Below are 19,000 nucleotides of genomic sequence, written 5' to 3'. Positions count from 1 at the left end.
GAATACTTATCTGAAGTGGAAATTACTCATTCTTATTTCCTAGTTTAATTATTAAAAATGTGTCTCTTTGATGTTCCTGTAAAGTTGGAGGTCCATGGATTAAATAGTTTTCAAAGGAGCTAGAAAGAGAACAGAGAAACTTTTTGTAAATCAGAGGCTTTTCTGACATCACTTAAGAAGTAAGCCTCTCTTTTGCACGTGGATTAAAGTAGTGGTCCTAATATTGTCTGAATTTTGGCATGATTTAAAACTTGATCATTTAGCCCAAAGGTATAATATATGTGTATATGTGTGTATAACAAAACAATTGTTTACACCGACCCAAGAATAATCTTAAGGGAAGTAAACATTCTGTTCTTTTACTCAAGGTATTCACTGGATAAGGTAAGTACTTTTCAGTGGGCTTACATCACAACAAACAGTGCAAGTTGTGATGTAAAAAAGCTGTGGTAGTAAAGTGCTTGTCTGCCCCATTTTGCTTTGTTTGGCTGGTTATGAGTGGATAAAAGATACGTAAAAATCCTCCAGCATAGTTTGATTAGTTCAAAGTCAGTTTTCTTCGCAACTAGTCCTTTTCACAGCTTACAGCTTGCACAGTAAGTAATGGAGCAGTTCTTAGTGGGAACATTAGGAAAACCAGCTGTGATTAAGCAACTGTTTTGGATCTAGTGCTTTTTTTTTTTTTTGAGAATTCTGGACATGGCATCAGTTAATATTTTTTAGTAACATACAAAATTTGGTGGGAAGCTGATGTGGTTGTACATGTTTTTCCACTGATGGATCAGAGTAATGATCTAATGGTGTGAGGGAAGTAAGAAATGATTCTTTTCATTTCTGGGTGCCAGGACTTGGCAATGTTGAACATTGGCCAGTTATGACAAATGTATTTGTGGCTAATGTTCTGTAAATCCCAGGAATAAGCACCAAAGGGCTCATGAGTACTTTTAACCTTAACTGATTTGGAGCTGAGAGAAGCGGGTTTGGATGTAAGCTGTGAGAATGGCTTGTGTTTGGTTCACTGTAGCTTTCTGGTCTCTGCACTCAAAGGCAAGATCTCTAACCACCCAAGCCTAATGTGTAAAGTGAGCTGTTGGAGATGACTTGGCCTCTCACCTCGTTTATATGTTTCTGTTACAGGTAGAACAGATCCCATCCCTATTGTTGTCAAGTATGATGTCATGGGCATGGGCCGGATGGAAATGGAGGTAAGTTGATCTTGATACATCTTATTATTCTAAAATGCATTGCTTAGTTTACATGAGGTCCAAGACTGATGTAAAAGTATAAACTTTGGGCAACAAAGCTGAAGAGAAGCGTGGTCTTAAATCTGCACTTATAGGACAAGCTTTTCTCCTCAGAACACATACGCTACTTACCCATGACTAACGGAGGCCTGGAATCTCTTCTTTAATTCTTTGGCTGTGAGAGTTAGATTTCCGTAAAGCTAAATCCGTTATTGGCAACGGAAACCAGCAACATCGAAAGATTGATGAAGTGTTTTGTAGGCAACAGGATGGCAAAGCATGAAAAGTTTACCACAATATGTACACAGATTCTCTTTTCAGACAATTGAATAAACAATATTTTCTAAGCTATTTGGGTACCATCAGGAAGTTACAGGAGTAATTGCATCTGTTCTTATTGCTAAGCTTGATTATGCTGAAGATGCCACCGAACGGAGGCGAGTACTGGAGGTGGAGAAAGAAGACACGGAAGAGCTGAGGCAGAAGTACAAGGTATGTAAATGACCACGTTGATGCCTGTTTTTCTGTGGGCTGAGTAGGAGAGACTTTAACCTGATGGGACTGAGCAGTCTGATCATTCACCTCCAGTACTGATGGTATAAAACTCATGTGCTTTTTTGCCACCCTTTTTCTTTTATGTGAGTGCTGTGCTGCTGAAAAGAGCTATATTAGCAGCACTGCCCATTGAACATCACCTGGTTAGGCACAGGACGGCTACAGTGTACCCAACAGCTACGCAAGCTTCCACAACACTGCATTCCTTCCTCTGTGCTTCCTCCCTGACTTGGGTGGCACAGAGGAAGTGTTTCGTCTCTGTGGCCCATTTAATAGCCCCTGGCTTTCTGGTGAACCTGCCAAATGGTGCTAAATCAACAGGTGGAGTTCATCACTCAACTGAGGCATACGGAGTGGGTATCAGACTGATATGGTTGTTGAAGGATATCAAGGACAATGTGGAGGCACTGGTGAGAAGGTGCGGAGAATTGGGAGGCTGGTTTAGAATGAGTAGAGGTGCAAAATAAGGAGATCCGATATCTCCAAGTATCTTCATCAGCATCTAGAGAGAGCGATGGACAAGATCAAGGAAGAGGTAGAAGGGATATCGATGAAAGGATGAAAATTAACAAGTTGAGGTTCACAGATGATATAGTTATTATCAAGGAAGATGAAGAGAAGCTAGCGAGAATGGTGCAGGTGCTAAACAAGGAAGGGAAGCAGTATGGACAAATGAACATCGATAAAACAAAAAGGATGGTATTTGTAGATCAGGAAGTAGGAAGGAAGATCAGTGTAGATGGGATCGAGCTAGAGAATGTAGAGAAGTTCACATATCTGGGAAGCAACAATGTATGATCTAGACTATAAGAAAGAGAGACTAGAATAGCGAAAGCAAAAAGTTTGAAGGTAATGGATAAGATCTGGAAAAGCAAAGCGATTCACAGAATCATAGGGCTGGAAGGGACCTCAGGAGGTCATCTAGTCCAGCCCCCTGCTTCAAGCAGAATCAACCCCCACTAAGTCATCCCAGCCAGGACCTTGTCCAGCTGGGACTTAAAAACCTCAAGGGGTGGAGAATCCACCACCTCTCTAGGCAACACATTCCAATGCTTCACCACCCACCTGGTGGAGTAGTTTTTCCTAATATCTAACCTACACCTCTCCCTCTTCAACTTCAGACCATTACTCCTTGTTCCGCCATCTGACACCACTGAACAGTTTCTCACCCTCCTTTTTAGAGCTCCCCTTCAGGAAGTTGAAGGCTGCTATTAAATCACCTCTAAGTCTTCTCTTCTGTAAACTAAACAAGCTCAAATCCCTCAGCCTATCCTCACAGGTCTTGTGCTCCAGACCCTTAATCATTTTTGTTGCCCTTCACTGAACCTGCTCCAGCAAATACATATCCTTTTTATACTGGGGGGCCCAAAACTGGACACACTATTCCAGATGTGGCCTCACCAGTGCCAAATAAAGAGGAATAATTACTTCTCTAGATCTGCTCAAAATGCTCCTCCTAATGCACCCTAGTATGCCATTAGCCTTCTTGGCTACAAGGGCACACTGTTTACTCATATCCAGCCATTCATCCACCATAACCCCTAGGTCCCTTTCCATCGTACTGCTGCTGAGCCAGTCAGTCCCCAGCCTGTAACAATGCTTGGGATTCTTCTGCCCTAGGTTCAGGACTCTACACTTCTCCTTATTGAACCGCATCAGATTTCTTTTGGCCCAGTCCTCCAATTATCCAGGTCCCTCTGGATTCTCTCTCTACCCTCCAATGAATCTACCTCTCCCCCTAGTTTTGTGTCATCTGCAAACTTGCTGAGGGTGCAATCCAGTCCCTCATCCAGGTCAATAATAAAGATGTTGAATAACACCGGCCCCAGAACTGAGGCTTGCGGCACTCCGCTTGAAACAGGCCGCCATCCAGGTATTGAGCCATTGACCGCTACCCGTTGGGCCCGACCATCAAGCCAGCTTTTTAGCCATCTTATAGTCCAAGGATCCAATCCATATTTCCTTAACTTATGGACAAGAATGTTGTGGGAGACCGTATCAGAAGCCTTGCTGAAGTCAAGGTATAGCACATCCACTGACTTCCTCATGTCCACAGAGCTTGTTACCTCGTCATAGAAGCTAATCAGATTAGTCAGGCAGGACTTGCCCCTGGTGAATCCATGTTGGCTACTTTTGATCACTTTCCCCTCTTCCAAGTGCTCCAAAATGGATTCCTTGAGGATTCCCTCCATTATTTTCCCAGGGATTGAGGTAAGGCTGATGGGTCTATAGTTCCCTGGATTGTCCTCCTTTCCTTTTTTAAAGATGGGCACTACATTTTCCTTCTTCCAGTCATCCGGGATCTCCCCCGATCTCTGAGAGTCTTCAAAGATAATGGCCAAAGGTTCAGCAATGACCTCTGCCAGTTCCCTCAGTACCCTTGGGTGCATTAAATCCAGACCCATGGACTTGTGCACATCTAGTTTTTCTAGATAGCTCAGAACTTGTTCCTTCCCCACAGATGGCTGCCCTCCACCTTCCCATACTGCATGGTCTAGGACCGTCATGGGGAAGTTGACTTTGTCCGTGAAGACTGATTCACTTAGGAATAAACCGGAGCATCTTGAAAACAGATGTGAGAAATGGGTGATGATAAAAGATTTGAACAGAAGGATAATGGTGTTGTAGCAGAAAGATCCTGAGAATAGGATGGATGCAGAAGGTCACTAAAGGGGAGTTATATAAGAAGATACAGCTGAAAGAGACCCTAATGCAAAAGGTCATACAACGCAAGTTACATCTATTTGGGCATATCTGCAGAATGAGCAATGAATGAAAAATTAAGACCGTGGTATTCGGCATAATGGATGGCTCAAATAGGAGAGGCAGACTCCACAGAGAATGGGTAGATGATACAGTAGACTGGTGCAGAGTTAGTCTACAGAAACTAAGCCACTCCACACTGGACCGGGAAAGATGGAAGGAACTAGTGAGGGAGGCGTCAGACGTCGACAGGCACCAAGCCCATGTTTGTTGTTGATGATGAACTGGAAAGAAGAGTTGGTTTCTTTGTATTGGTTTGCGTTCCCGCAGCAAGGTGAATATTGCTGTAACGTTGCATAAATGGTGGTTTTTTAGTAGGCAGTACACTGTTCTGGTGTACCAGAAATGACTGACTGCATCTAATTAGGAGTATTTTTTATATCCTGTCAATATACAGCATTATAGCGTGAGTTTTCTGAAGATAGAATTTTTCCTGTTTCATAGTCTAGAAAATGTGTGTTGAGCAAAGCCAAGGACTGTGTTTTCTTAATAAGCAAATTGGACCACTCTGCTGGCTCTGAACATTCTGCATTGCAATGTGGACCAGCATTGGACTTTCTGTTTTGGGACCAGTGTTGTCCCCAGGGTATAGTGCTGTTCCATGTCCCTCCTTTTGCTTACCAGCCATTTCCTGGGAAGCACATTACATCTTGGAAAATCTTGTCCATTCAGATGTCTTTGGACATCAGTGGCTGATAAGGATGAAGAAAAGCAGCAGACGCTATATTTAAGGCATCAGTTTTACTTGTGTTGTCTTGGGGAGTGGTGGATGGAGTTACCATTTTTGGTGGGAAAACAAACCAGCAGTCCTGTAGCCCTTTAAAGACTAACAAAATAATTTATACAACTATGCAGTGCTACCAAAATAATAAATAAGCCCTATAGTGATCACCTAATATATTATTTTGTTAGTCTTTAAGGTGCTACGGGACTGCCAGTTTCTTTTGTTAAGATAGACTAACACAGCCACCCCTCTGTTACTTTGGTGAGGAAGATGGCACTGAAATCAGCTTATTCAACTGTAATAGCTGTATGCTCCCTTTAACTTTGTTTTTCCCTACTAAATTAAGATGTTGTTCTGCCTGTTGATGTGAACTTCTGTGATATTTGATCATTGTAAAAATAAATGACATGTGAATTAATTTTTAAATTACCCATTGCTTCTGGATGTAAGAAGAGTTAAACGTGTCTTTTGTCATTTTTAAAGGGATATGTTTTAGATGGTCGTGTAGCCTATGGAAACATGTTTCCCTATGGCACATTTCTACCTCAATATAGTAAAAATATCCCAGTCTTTCATTTTTGGTGTGGCATACTGTCCAGTAAACCTTTTGCACACTACCGAAGGAATAGGGTTTGAGTTAAGAACACGAAAATTGCTGTGCTGGGTCAGACCAAAGGTCCATCCAGCCCATTATCATGTCTACCAACAATGGCCAATGCAAGGTGCCCCAGAGAGAATGGCCTGAACAGATAACGACCACACAATCTCTGTCTGTCTGTCTCTCCCCTTCCATCCATCTCCATCTTCTGACAAACAGAGGCTAGGGATACCATTCCTACCCACCCTGGGTAATAGCCATTAATGGACCTAACCTCCATGAATTGATCTAGCTCTTTTTTTAACCCCTGTTGTAGTCCTAGCCTTCACAGCCTCCCCTGGCGAAGAGTTCCACTGGTTGATTGTGCGCTGTCTGAAGAAGAACTTCCTTTTATTAGTTTTAAACCTGCTGCCCATTTATGTAATTAGCCTTATATTAGGGGAACAAGTAAATAATTTTTCCTTTTTCACTTTGTCCACATCACTCAATTTTGTATACCTCATATTCCCCCATGTCTCCTCTTTTCTAAACTGAAAAGTCCTAGTTTCTTTAATCTCTTCTTATGGGACCCATTCCAAACCCCTCATCATTTCAGTTGCCCTTTTTTGAACCTTTCTGATGCCAGTATATCTTTTTTGAAATGAGGACACCACACCTGTACACAGTATTCAAGATGTGGGTGTACTGTGGCTTTATATGAGGGCAATAAGATGTTCTCCGTTCTATTCTCAGAAGGTTCCATAGAACTTCTATGGATAGAAATTCCATGACTTAGTAAGAATATAGCAGTAGGGACATACCACCGACCACCTGAGCAGGAGAGTGATAGTGACTATGAAATGTTAGGGAGATTAGGGAAGCAGTCAAAATAAAAAACTTAGTAGTAGTAGGGGATTTCAATTATCCCCATATTGAACGGATGCATGTCACCTCAGGATGAGATGCGGAGATAAAATGTCTTGGTACCTTAAATGATTGCTTCTTGGAGCAGCTGGTACAGGAACCCACAAGGGGAGAGGCAGTTCTTGGTTTAGTTCTGAGAGGAGTACAAGATCTGGTCCAATAGATAACTAACAGGACCGCTCGGAAATAGTGACCATAATATAACAGCATTTAACATTCCTGTGGTGGAAAGAACATCTCAGCAGTCCAACACTCTGGCATTTAATTTCGGAAAGGGACACGCTCTAAAAATGAGACGGTTAGTTAAATGGAAATTAAATTTTACAGTGGCTGAAGTAAAATCCTTGCAAGTTGCATGGAAACTTTTCAAAAACACCATAATAGAGGCCCAATTTAAATGTGTACCCCAAATTAAAAGATATAGTAAAAGACCCAACAAAGAGCTGATGTGGCTTAACCACCATGTAAAAGAAGCAGTGAGAGAGAAAAAGGCATCTTTAAAAAAAAGTAGAAGTCAGATCCTACTGAGGAAAATAGAAAGGAGCATAAACACTGCCAAATTAAGTGTAAAAATGTGATAAAAGCTAAAAAGGAGTCTGAAGAACAGCTAGCTAAAAACTTGAAAAGAAATGTCCTACTTGAAGCTGGGACTTAGAATAGATTTTAACCCAAATGCTCAAAATCCCCTTTAAAAATACCTTCTAATGGTCAGTTCTTAGTGAGGATTCTTACCATGTGCTCTAAGAAATATATGAACTTAATCTTGCATTATAGTATTATGTGTAATCCTGCTGTGTAACACTCACCCTTTAACACGTTTAAAAAAGTAATTCACTTGTGACAAATCAAGACATTAGAAAGCAACTTCTCTTAGGCAGTGTCTACACTAGCAATGAACGAAATTTGAAGTTAAGTGTAGAGCATTTACACACATCATACGTTACTTCAAAATAGCAGTTGAAATACGGGGACCCAACTTCAAAGTCCTTACTCCATTCTTGGAAAGGGAATAGCACCCTGTTTCGAAGTGTAACGTAGAACTAGGACGTGTTTAGATACTGCGCATCCCGTAACTTTGAAGTAGCAGGTCCGCCATGGCAGCAGCTAACAGGAACCCAGAGATGCTCCAGCCAGCCCAGACAGGGCTCTATGGTCACTGCCCATCATGCATAAAGATGTAGCTACCCAGCAACCCTAGACAAGAAGCTGAGAGCGTGCTACAAGCAGGGTGAGTATGAGTTCCCTGCTGCATGACCACTCCCTGACCACACCGCAGCAACAGCCACCCTCAGCCAGCCATGTTGTCCATCCAGGAGCCCCGTACCCTCCCCAGAGCCCATCTGTGAGCCCAGCCAGGAGTCCCAGAAGCCCAGCGAGTGCCAGCACAAAAGGTACCCCTCCTCGATGGAGCAGGAAGTCCAGGACCTCCTCGTGCTGTGGTGGGGAGGAGGAGGTACTGCTACAGACCGGTGCATGGCAATGGAACACTAACGTGTGTGACTGGCTGGCCAGGGGCCTCACCAGCTGGGGGCACCTCACCAGGAGCAGCGAACATGTCGGAACAAAGGTCAAGGAGTTCCGGCAGGCTACTGCGGAGCCTGGGACACTGCCAGCCGGTGGGGCATAGCCCACCCAGTGCCCCCATTATGATGAACTCCACCACTTCATGGGGCCAAAGGAGGTACAACCTCCAGAGCACCTCCTGGACACTGCCATCCCCCAACAGAGACCGAGGAGGAGCCAGGTCTTTCAGCTGCCACCAGCACCCGACCAGGGGACAGAGGCTGGAGCAAGGATAAGGGTTCAAGCAACGGGACCCTTGTCATTGCCCTCCCCTGTGGGACATCGAGCCAGGACACCTCCAGCCAGGCATCACCGGAGTTCATGGAAGTACTAGCTGGTAGGTATGGGGTATTCGGGATCCCTCGGGGCCTGAGGAGGGGGACTCCACACCCTGCTGCAGGGGGCCACATACCCGCTGACACTCAGCGCCCACCCCTGCACAACCCAACAGTCCACACATCGGGTGGGGGGGCGGGGATACCGATCCTGGCCTGACCCTTACCATGTGGGACCTCCTCTGCACCTCGATCCCAGGAGGCCCCCTGGGACATCCAGCAGCAGGGGGGGCAGGGTGAGGGCCGGTGGAGTGGGGCCCCAGCGTCAGGACACAGGACTCGTGGGCTGTTCCCCTGTCCCCTTGTGTCGCCACAGGCCCTCTGTCCAGGAGCTGTTCCAGCCCCGTCTGGGACAATCTAGTAGCTGCAGAGGGCTGGGAATCAGCCACCCCACCTGATTCTGTGTTCCTGTGTGGTCACCGACAGGCCAGGTGTCGCTGTTGAGGTGGGGACGAGGACGTGGCTGCCAACAGGGCCATCCTGCAGGAGATGACTGCAGTGCCCCAGGACTGGCTGGTGATAGAGGAGGAGGTGTGGGTGTGGGTGGCTGACAGCCTGGAAACCCTGACCTAGGCTGTGGCCACCTGCCTTGCCCAACCTCCTGTGTCGCCACCTGCCTCATCCAACCTCCTGCTCCCTCACCTACCTGCCCCGCAGCCCTTCTCCTGCCCTGCACTGCTTCTTGGTTAGCCACTGACCTGCTTTTGCCTGACCTGTCACTTGCCTGACAATTGGCCAGTGGCTGGTGGCTAGTGCCATCCAGGGCAAGCAGGCTCCCCCCGCCCCACCTGCTCCTCCATCCCCTCCTATGGTTCCCACTGACCCTGAGACCGCCATACCCCTCCCCCAAAGTCCCTACCTTCCTGTTGTGCTGGCCCCAACCCAGCCCCGATGATTTCCCTGTATCTGGGGCAGTAGGAAGTCCTATGGTGGCTGCTGGTCCTGGCCCTCCATCCTGGTGGACAAATAAGGCCTCGCCCACCCTGGCTCCCTCTTCCAAGTTGGTTCCCCTACCCCAGTGCCTCCCCCCCGTCCTCTTGTATGTGGTTCCCACCTTGAACATAGTCGTAGGCACTCGTGTTGTTTAGAGGTTTTTAAACATGCAAGTTTTATTTGCAATAGTAAAATTTAAATTCCATCCCATCTCCCGTGTCCTTATTGTGTGGTGGTGGGGAGGTGGGATTCTGCTGGGAGTGGGTATATGGTTGGGAGTTGGCTTGGGGGCGGTCACCCTGGGCCCCGGGCAAAGGCTTCCCACCAGACCTCCCTGACATGCACTCTGTTTCTGTGCATCTGGCAGCACGGGGCTGCAGGTGGTTGCTCTTACTTGTCAGGAGGCTCGGTGGCCCAGCCCTGGGCAGAAGGGCTCCCCTTTGCTCTCCACAATATTATGGAAAGTAGAGCAGGCCACAACCAGGCATGTTTGGGAGGCTGACCTCCAGCCTCATGAGGAGGCATCTAAATTGCTCCTTCAGCTGCCCAAATACCTGCTCAACTGTGTCCCTGGCCTGGTTCAGTCGTGCATTGAACATGTCCTGGCATGGGTGTGCATCCTGTGTAGGGCCTCATGAGCCATGGGTGCTGGGGGGTAAGCGGCATCAGCCACAATGCAGGGGGTGATGTCTCTTACTGGGAGCTCCCCCAGGGGAAGGTAGGTGCTGTCCTGCATTCGACAGCCGAGCCACAAATTCTGAAACACCTGGGCGTCATGGGTCCTGCCTGACCATCCCACATGCACATCCCCAAACTGGACCGAAGTGCTGATATGGGCTTGGAGGACCAGGGTGTCTTACCCCATTTGGCTCACAAAAGAGCCTGCACTGCAGTCCAGGGCTCAGATGGCAATGTGTGTGCTGTCCAGCGTGCTGAAAGCATTCAGGAAGCCCAGATCCGCGAAGTTGGTGAGGGCGATGTCTAGGTCCCAGATGGTGACCACCCAGCAGAAGAGAAGATTACCTGCATGGGGTGCAACCCAGATGCGTCCGTGTGGGTGTGGGTGGTACCTGTCCCCATGCAGTTCCCCCTCAGCTTCAATCAAGACTGCCCTGGCGGTGGCCTTGTCCACCCCAAACTGATGTCTGACGAAGTGGTGGCTGTCCGGGATGGCAAGCTTCCAGAGGGCAATGGCTACCATCTTGCTGGGAGGGGGTGTGGGCCACATCCTGGTGTCCACAGTGCTGGAGGGCTGAGGCGAGCCAGTGGCACAGAGCTCCTCGAATGTCTCCCTGGTCATCCTGAAGATGTGCAGCCACCAGTTATCGTCTGAGTCACCCAGCATGAGACCGTCCCACGGAGTGCTGTTGGGAAAACCCCCAAGTTGCTGGATCACTGGGGTGGACCACAGCAACTGCCCTTAGTAGAGGGCAGGACTGGGCCTGTGTGACTGGTCCTGTGATGCTGCTGGAGGATGGCCACCAGCAGCATTGCCTGCAGGCTGGCCATGGCCTGGAGCAAATCCCCCTTGAGGAGCAGCTGAGGATCCATAAAGGTCTCCGCAGTGTGCTGTGCTGTGTACAGCTTGGCAGCCCTGAGCATGTGCAGGGTGTGTGTGTTGGGAGGGGCCCTAAAGGAGTGGCTAGTTGCATGCCCCAGAAGCACTTGTCAGCCATGTGACCTCTGTCTGTGGTATTTCCTGGCCTCTTACTTTACAATAGGGGTCAGGTGTGTAGACACTTCCTTTCAAAGTGCTAGGGCACTACTTTGAAGTAGGAGATGGTGAATTAGATCAGCTTTGTGGGTGTGGATGTGCATTTTGAAAGTTTGTTACTTTGAAGTTGAGCTTCCAAGTAAGCTGCTTTGAAATGATGGTGTAGTGTAGATGCTGCCTTAGAGAAAATTGTAACTAGTGTACTTAAAAGCAATTTTGTGGATACACTTGTGCTTTTTTGTATTTTCTGTTTAAGGATATTAGCATGAGGATTCAGAGCTCATCTGACCCAGGTATTTATTCCCCTTAGAGAGTCAAAGGTTTGTTTTAGTGGTAGAAAGAATTGAGGTTACAAATTTGAACTATAACTTTACAACAGTACCAAGCAGCTGGTACAGATGAACTCTGAGGGAAGAAGGGTTCTCTTCTTACGTAAATAAATGCCCAGCTATAGTGCTGTGTTAACCTCACTAGTTCAGAGTGGAGGCTTTACTTAGAAGCCCTCTCTCAACACTGATGGTACAATTTTAACAAAACAAAAAAATCCTTCCAAGCTGAAAGCTCTGCTTTGAATGTATAACATCCTGTGACAATGCTAACTGCTCTGAAGAGCAAGGCCCTGTGCATCTCAAGCAGGATGCCCAAAATTACTGCTCAGTTATTTATAGCCTAAATCTGTTCAGTTCAGTATCTAAAATGTGGGCAATGCTGTTTATCTTCAAGGGATTGTAAAGGAAATTTAATCTTTAGTTTCCTTGTGGGCTTTTCTTATCTCTGTAGTATCAGAGTTCTTTAACTTCATATTCATGGTAAGGTTTGGATTTTGTGCAGTAAATAAGTGCTAGGGTTATAAATTGAATGATGACAATAAAAGCATAATATTGCACTGTCCACCATCCATCCTGTGCACTAAATGAAGTTTAGGTCATGAAGATTTAATCATAATGGGACCTAATAAAGGCTTCAAACTCAACTGTGCAATGAGATTAATGTCATTTTTATATGTAATATTTAAAGCCGGATAGGTAAGACTGAATGTATCTGTATAAGCACACTGTGGATGGTATTTGTAGTTCAGGACTGAAGGAATGCAATTATCTGTCCACTGTGCTGTAATAGATATTGAGAATATTTGACTTTCTGGTTCTTGCCACTAATGGCAAATGTGTGTCAGCTCAGTAAGTCCAGTTACGGCATCCCTGGTTCAAGTTTTTAAACAACAAATGAGGATAAGACTTTGAATTTTGCTGGGTTGCATTTCTCTATAATGGACCATGCTCTTGCCTGAATACATTTGTGTATAGACCTCTTAATATTTACAGATTTGAGAGGGTAAAACAATGGAATAACTGAAGAGTTGCTTTGCTGGGAAAACTGAATATGGACTGGACCCAGAATAAATTTTACATGTGAAGTGAATTCTGAGGGCGAGTTAAGGAGGTTCATTTGGCACTTTGGTCTTAGCTTTATGTGAAACAGCAGCCAGTTTTAAAATGTTTTATTAATTGGCTTGGAAATTTGAATAGCTTTTCTCGTGAGTTTGAACGCTCCGTTTGCAGCCATAAGGTAAGGTTGATTTATTGTGTAGTAGTACAGAATCACAGATGTTGGTTTTCTCTTCTGTACTGTAAGCTTCTCAGTGAAGGCACTGTATTTTAATCAGTGTCATGTTAAGGTTTCTATATAAAGGTTTTTTCCTTAATGGAATTGTTCAGCTTCACTGATTATTTTAAAGGAACTTAACACCGCTGACTTTCATTAATATTGCAGGATTATGTTGACAAAGAAAAGGCAATTGCCAAGGCCCTGGAAGACCTCCGAGCAAATTTTTACTGCGAACTCTGTGACAAGCAGTATCAAAAACATCAAGAGTTTGACAACCACATAAACTCGTATGACCACGCTCACAAACAGGTAAACAGTTGCTGGCACTGCAGATAAGTGCCATGATATTCTGGTTGCAGACCCTATGTGTGGTGTTGACCTGAATGTCCCTGTGTCTTCTGGAGAAACTTCTTGCTGCTCTTGGTTGAGATGAGTCCCTTTGCCAATAATGGACTCTTCTTTAAAAGAAATTTAATTGCTGGCATCAAAGGGTTAAGATTTGAATTAACTCTGTTCCAGGAGTGGCTGCAGTCAGACTGAAAAGGAGATTTGATGAGTCTGGATGGGTCCCACTTAATTCATCAATGCTTTGGAATGAGCAGTGTGATTTCTGAGGCTCTGTGGTGAGCACCAATAATAGGTTTTATCAAAAGAGTGGCTACTGCAGCAAGGAGAAGTCATTAGGAGCAATGTCTGAAGCCTATGGCTCCAGAGGGTTGCCCAATTCTAAAAAAAATTCTATTGAAGCAGTTTAAATTCCAAAGGTGGCCCACTTTGTGCTTGCTATAGGTGTCTTGCCATACATTTAATGCTAAAGTTCAGGCCAAAGTTTTTGTCTGTTCACACACTTCTGACTAATGACCAAGCTTTGGGCATTACCGAACTTTCTGTTTTAAATCTCTGTGGATAGACTGGGTGGGTAAGGGAATATCTTTATTGAACCTAATTTGGTTGGTGGAGAAGAGCTCTGTTGTAGCTCAAAAGCCCCACTCTCTCTCACTAACAGAATCTGGTTCAGTAAAGGATATTACATCACCCACCTTGTCTTTCTGATATCCTGGGACCACTGCAGCTACAACAGCAGCTCTGTCTATAGACCTCATTTCTCAGAGAGCAGGGATTCTGGTCTTCTGTAATGTTACATCTGATAGGACGTCCTTAATTCCTGCTGGTGACTGGGAGATATGTTGTGGATGTCTGTATTTTGTAAAACAGTAAGTGAGCAACAAGTGCAATTTTAAAGTCAAGACAACTGCATTGCAAAATATATTTTCATTTTGATAGTTTGATGATGATCAATATATACAATGTTTCCTAAAAGTAAAGTGAGGTCTTAATAATATAAAAGTGCACTACAGCACTCCTCAGGTACCTGGAAAACAATAGCAAAGAATTGCAATGAATTATGGAATTTACAAACTAGCAAAGTACAAATTAACAGGTTCCTCCTGTATTATGGGAAACAGCCATACACAAGGGCTGTTTTCACCAAGGTTACATCTACACTATGAGATAAATTTGAATTTATTAAAGTTGATTTTGCAATGCTGTGTTTTATACATTTGGAGTATCCTGACCTCCCCACAGGCTCTCCACAAAGTTAACTTATTGCTGCCACATTCAATTGCCAAACATCGACTGCTGCAGTAGTGCATTGTGGGAACCCAATCCATGGTTTCCTCAGCCCCATAGCGTTCCGGGTATTTTGCTGGTGCAGCATGGGGGGGAAAAATACCTCACAAGTGCTTGTAATTATGTGAAGTCATCTTCCCACATTGCAAACAGCCATTTTTCCAGGAGGAAGGAAGGAAAAGTAGGACATCAACAAAGATCGCCAAATTAACTGAAATCTTTTGCTTCTGCAAATGAATTATTTTTATAACTGTAGCTGTAACTGAATTATCAAAGATTTTACAAGAAGCAGCAGGTGTCTGAGTCTTCTCAACTGGCCCTCCAGTTCTCCCTTGATTACAAGTGATCCCTGGAAATAATACAGGATCAATGCAAAGCTTGAAGAAAGAGCAGGGTAGTAAAGCTTTTGAAAAAAAAAATTTGGGGAGGCAGGGTTTTGGCTTCCCAGTCCATTACACTATTCTGTGCCCTGGGGATCACCCAGCACTCTGTCTCTTCTCAACTGGTCCTCCGCCCACCCTTTCCTGCGTTAAGGGGGGCAAAGCGTGAAGAAAGACGATAGCAATGGTTAGGAAAAAGATTTTTGGCTTTCCACTAAACTACACAGAGTTGTCCAACACGGCTGACGGGGCTTGCCAAATTTCAATAAGCAGTAGTGCTCAGGTGGGGGGCTCAGTGCTGACTGACTGTCAGGGTGCCAGCCTCCATCATCCCATTGAGGGGGGAGGGTTGGGTGGATCGGAGGATGATGGACCAGTTGAAATTGTTTCCTGATAATCTTTTTGTTTGGGGGTGAGGGGACCATGTCCACCGAGTCAGTAGAAATGGTCCCCATGGCAGCTGCAAGCCCCGCCCCCCATATATTTTTGGTGGAAGGATGTGGCATCTGTGACTACAAGCTCCCGAAAATCTTAGCTGTCTGGGTAGACTCTCCTTTCCCAGCCCCCACTGGCAGCAAGCCCTACCAAAATATTTTTATGGGGGTGGGGGCCCAGTTGAAGCAGTCCCCCTGGTGGCACCGAGCCCCCAAAAATCTTTCCTACCCTTGGAGCCCTCACTGCATGCAGCATGGTCCACACTGAACCACACGTACATCCTTTTATTCAGTGGGAACTAGACACGTGTGGTGGTTGGGGGTGGGAAAGACCCCGACTGCATGGTACCTAGGGAGGAGGGGCCCCAGAACAAAGGTAAACTTCAGAAAAAACATTTGTCGCCCTCTCTTTCATGCATGACACACCTCTCTCCCCCAACAGACTAGCTACCACATGGTGCGGTAGGGCAGGGGCTGGCGCCAGTGCTGAAAAAGAATCAGTGTGTAGTTAGCAGGAGTAGAGACAGAGCCAGGACATCCATGTTGGGGCTGTTTGAATGGGGAGATGCACTCATGGCGCTGACAGCAAAGAAAGAAAGAGGTTTCTTAGCTTCTCATACAATCCCGACCCCACAGCCATGGGCTTCCTGGTGCCGAATTCAAATTCATGGGCTTCCTGTTACCTAATTCCTGCAGACCTGGAGAGCAGCAGAGATGGAAGCTGCCAGAGCGGAGCACTGAGGGGCATTGCGGGATACACGCAGGACACCTCTGGAGGCTAATGAATTTGATTTCAAGACATGGGACTTTCACACTGGCCTGCATTTAGACTTTGAAATTCAAATTTGATGCTATACCCAGTCAGCTTCGAGCATGTTATGAGATCAGTATTAGTGCTCTCCAAAGCAAGCTAATGATATTTACAGTGAAGACAGTGACGATGGAATATCAGGCTTTTTGCAGTAAATTCAAATTTATCTCGCAGTGTGGACATAGCCTAAGTTGTATACACTGGGCTGCCAATAGGTGGAGTTTTTGTAGTTTTCTGATGTAATTTAGTTTGGACTTTTCGTTAGGTTAGCTGGCGTTTGAGAGCATGGCATGCATTAGTACTATGTGGTGATTTCATATTCATGGCAGCTCTTGACAAGAGTGTATCTGAACAGCCAACAGAGAGAGCTACAGGAGAGTGACTGAACTGGCAATGTATGTTTCCGCCACTGCTTAGAGGGGCTTATGAAGTAAAAACTGACTGGCCAAGCACAGGCCAGTGTCATGCAGCTGGCAGAACAGTCCACTTCTAGTGTGTGAAAGAAAAGTGGCAGAAGTATGGTGAGGGGAAAAACTGCATGCAAAACGGATTTCTGCTTTCAATGAAGAGTTCGTTGGTGTTGGCCATCTGAATGGGTGATACCACCTCCATCATGTGCAGTTGTTACACTGGTATTGAATGGTAACTGAGAGGAAGCCGTGCTAGTCTATATACTATCAAAAGAAAAAAGCAGTCAAGTAGCACTGTAAAAACTAACAAAATCTCTGGCTTGCTCACCTTGATCATTTTTTTTTCTGATTTGTCCACCATGATTACTGTTTTTGGTTCTCTCTGCCTTACATATTGAGTCCCTGTTCTGGTATGGCTATGGTCTGAAGAAGTGAGTCTGTCCCACGGAAGCTGACCTAATAAATTATTTTGTTAGTCTTTAAAGTGCTACTTGACTGCTTTTTTGTTTTGATGGTACTGAATGTTTCCTGAAACTCAAGAACATTTCAGGAAGTCATCTATGAAAAGTTTAGGGCAGAAGAAATCAAGCTGCATTTAGGAGAGTGGCCACTTGCATCTTAAAACTGCACAGGCAGTGTTAGAAGTTTGGAATTTAGCAGCAGATTTGAAACTGCCTGGGAAGAATTGAAATAGTATCTTGCAGCAGATAACTGTATCTTGTCCAGCAACCTAATTACAGTCAAAAGTAGGATCAGTTCTGAGAAACAGATTTATTCTTAGTTGTTTTGAGTATAGCTTTTAAAATGCTAAAATGTAGCTTTGATGTTAGGCAATAAATATATTGACAGTGCAAATTTCCTAGAATCATCTTTGATCTGTGAAGTAAAGACAAAATCAGATATTCTTCTTGTACATTGATTTATGCAAGTAGTTATTAATATACATTAGTTAGCCCAAAAGGAGCACTCATGTTAAAGTAAACCAAATGCAGGTTGTTCTGTGTAACCTTAATTGAAGTTGAAAAGCTCTCCTGAGTTTCTAGAATTCTTTTCCTGGGTTATGCATATTCCTCAAGGAAAAGGCAGCAGTGTGTGTTACTTTCTAAAGAAATAATAAAGGTGCATTACAAAAGACATTTTAAGTGGGTCTTACTCAGGAAAGCTCATGACCTAATAAATTTGTTAGTCTCTAAGGTGCTACCAGGCTGCTTGTTATTTTAGAACTGAATTTGACTTTTTGTCTGATTATATAAAGCAAAGAGATTTCTTTGAGAGACAGTTAAAGGAAGAGACACTTAAAGTAAATCAACTTCTACCTATTGGCAGAGATTGAATAAAGCACTTGCAGACTTGATTCCCTAGTTCATACTTGCGTTGGATAATTTTTCTTCACAGCTAAAACTTCAGTATAAGATGTGGGCTGGGGACTTATATTTCCCATTTGGTTTTATTGCTGCAGAAAACAAGACCCCACAACATCCTTAGTGATAAATATTAGTCATTGGAGTTGGATGTACTTGACCATATCTTGCAGCAGTGATGATACAGATGTATAAGGGGGGGGAATTCTGAAGACATTAATTAAAATTACATTTTCCGTATTGTGCTTCTTGTCCAATGTAAATTCCCTTTGAGAGTAGTCTTTGCTTTTAAATATTTAAAATGGCAGTTTTGGTTAGTTCTTAGACTGCTCCATGGACATTAGTTTATCCCTATTAAATAGATCTTCCATCCCTACATTCCCTTCTATTCCCAAGATATAAAGACACTGTCTTGTATTCCAGGAAGGAACTCAGGATTATTGCGAATCAGGGACAATAGGTAAGTGTATTGATCCTACCCAGTAAATTCTGGATCTGCCACCAAGTTGTCAACATTAAAACTATAAAGGGGAAGTCCTGGTTGTGTTGATTTTGTTTATAGAGGGATATATTTGAGTTCTTCAGCAGCTCAGTCAAATTCAAAACATCAGGAATTCTCTATCTGGTTTTCAGATGTCAAATTGTGAAATACATATTCTTGTGACTACCAAGACCCTATGGCTGGTTAATTCCCTACATTTTTAACCAGAATGTCTGGGGAAAAAACACTTGTAGGCTGTGACATTTTGTCCTTAAAATAAGGCTAACATTTGAAAAGAAGACCTAATACATGTTTTTAAAGAGTATAATCCCACCCTCAGAGCAATAAATTCTTCAGGTGCAAAGCTTGAGAAGACTAATGTCAACTGATGTTCATGTTGAAGGGTGAAAATGACAAACCTTTTGAAGTATGTTCAAAGAGCAGTTAAAAAAGGCTGTTACCATATATGTCAGTTTTGCTTTCTTTCTCCCAGAAAGCCACTCTTAATGGGTAATGGAGATTTCTAGATAAGAATTTGGCAATGTCCGTGGTTG

The 19,000-nt window shown here is 44.5% G+C and overlaps 1 protein-coding gene across 4 annotated transcripts in view; it reads left to right on the top strand.

Annotated features, from left to right (window-relative positions):
• The window catches only part of GPATCH8 (G-patch domain containing 8), a 114,258-nt gene that overhangs the window by 74,256 nt on the left and 21,002 nt on the right, over window positions 1–19,000 (top strand). For 3 of the 4 annotated variants that reach the window (XM_074978847.1, XM_074978849.1, XM_074978850.1), the window contains 3 exons: window positions 1,138–1,205; window positions 1,650–1,736; window positions 13,103–13,246. In XM_074978847.1, coding sequence (XP_074834948.1) covers window positions 1,138–1,205; window positions 1,650–1,736; window positions 13,103–13,246 — 299 coding nt within the window. The remainder of the gene's footprint in view (window positions 1–1,137; window positions 1,206–1,649; window positions 1,737–13,102; window positions 13,247–19,000) is intronic. The other variant, XM_074978848.1, reaches the window with a different exon arrangement.

This window comes from Carettochelys insculpta, chromosome 28 (assembly GCF_033958435.1).
Source record: "Carettochelys insculpta isolate YL-2023 chromosome 28, ASM3395843v1, whole genome shotgun sequence".
In the NCBI taxonomy this organism is placed as follows: Eukaryota; Metazoa; Chordata; order Testudines; family Carettochelyidae; genus Carettochelys; species Carettochelys insculpta.
The sequence above is the reverse complement of the archived record's forward strand: the minus strand, read 5'-3'. Positions and strand labels throughout refer to the sequence as shown.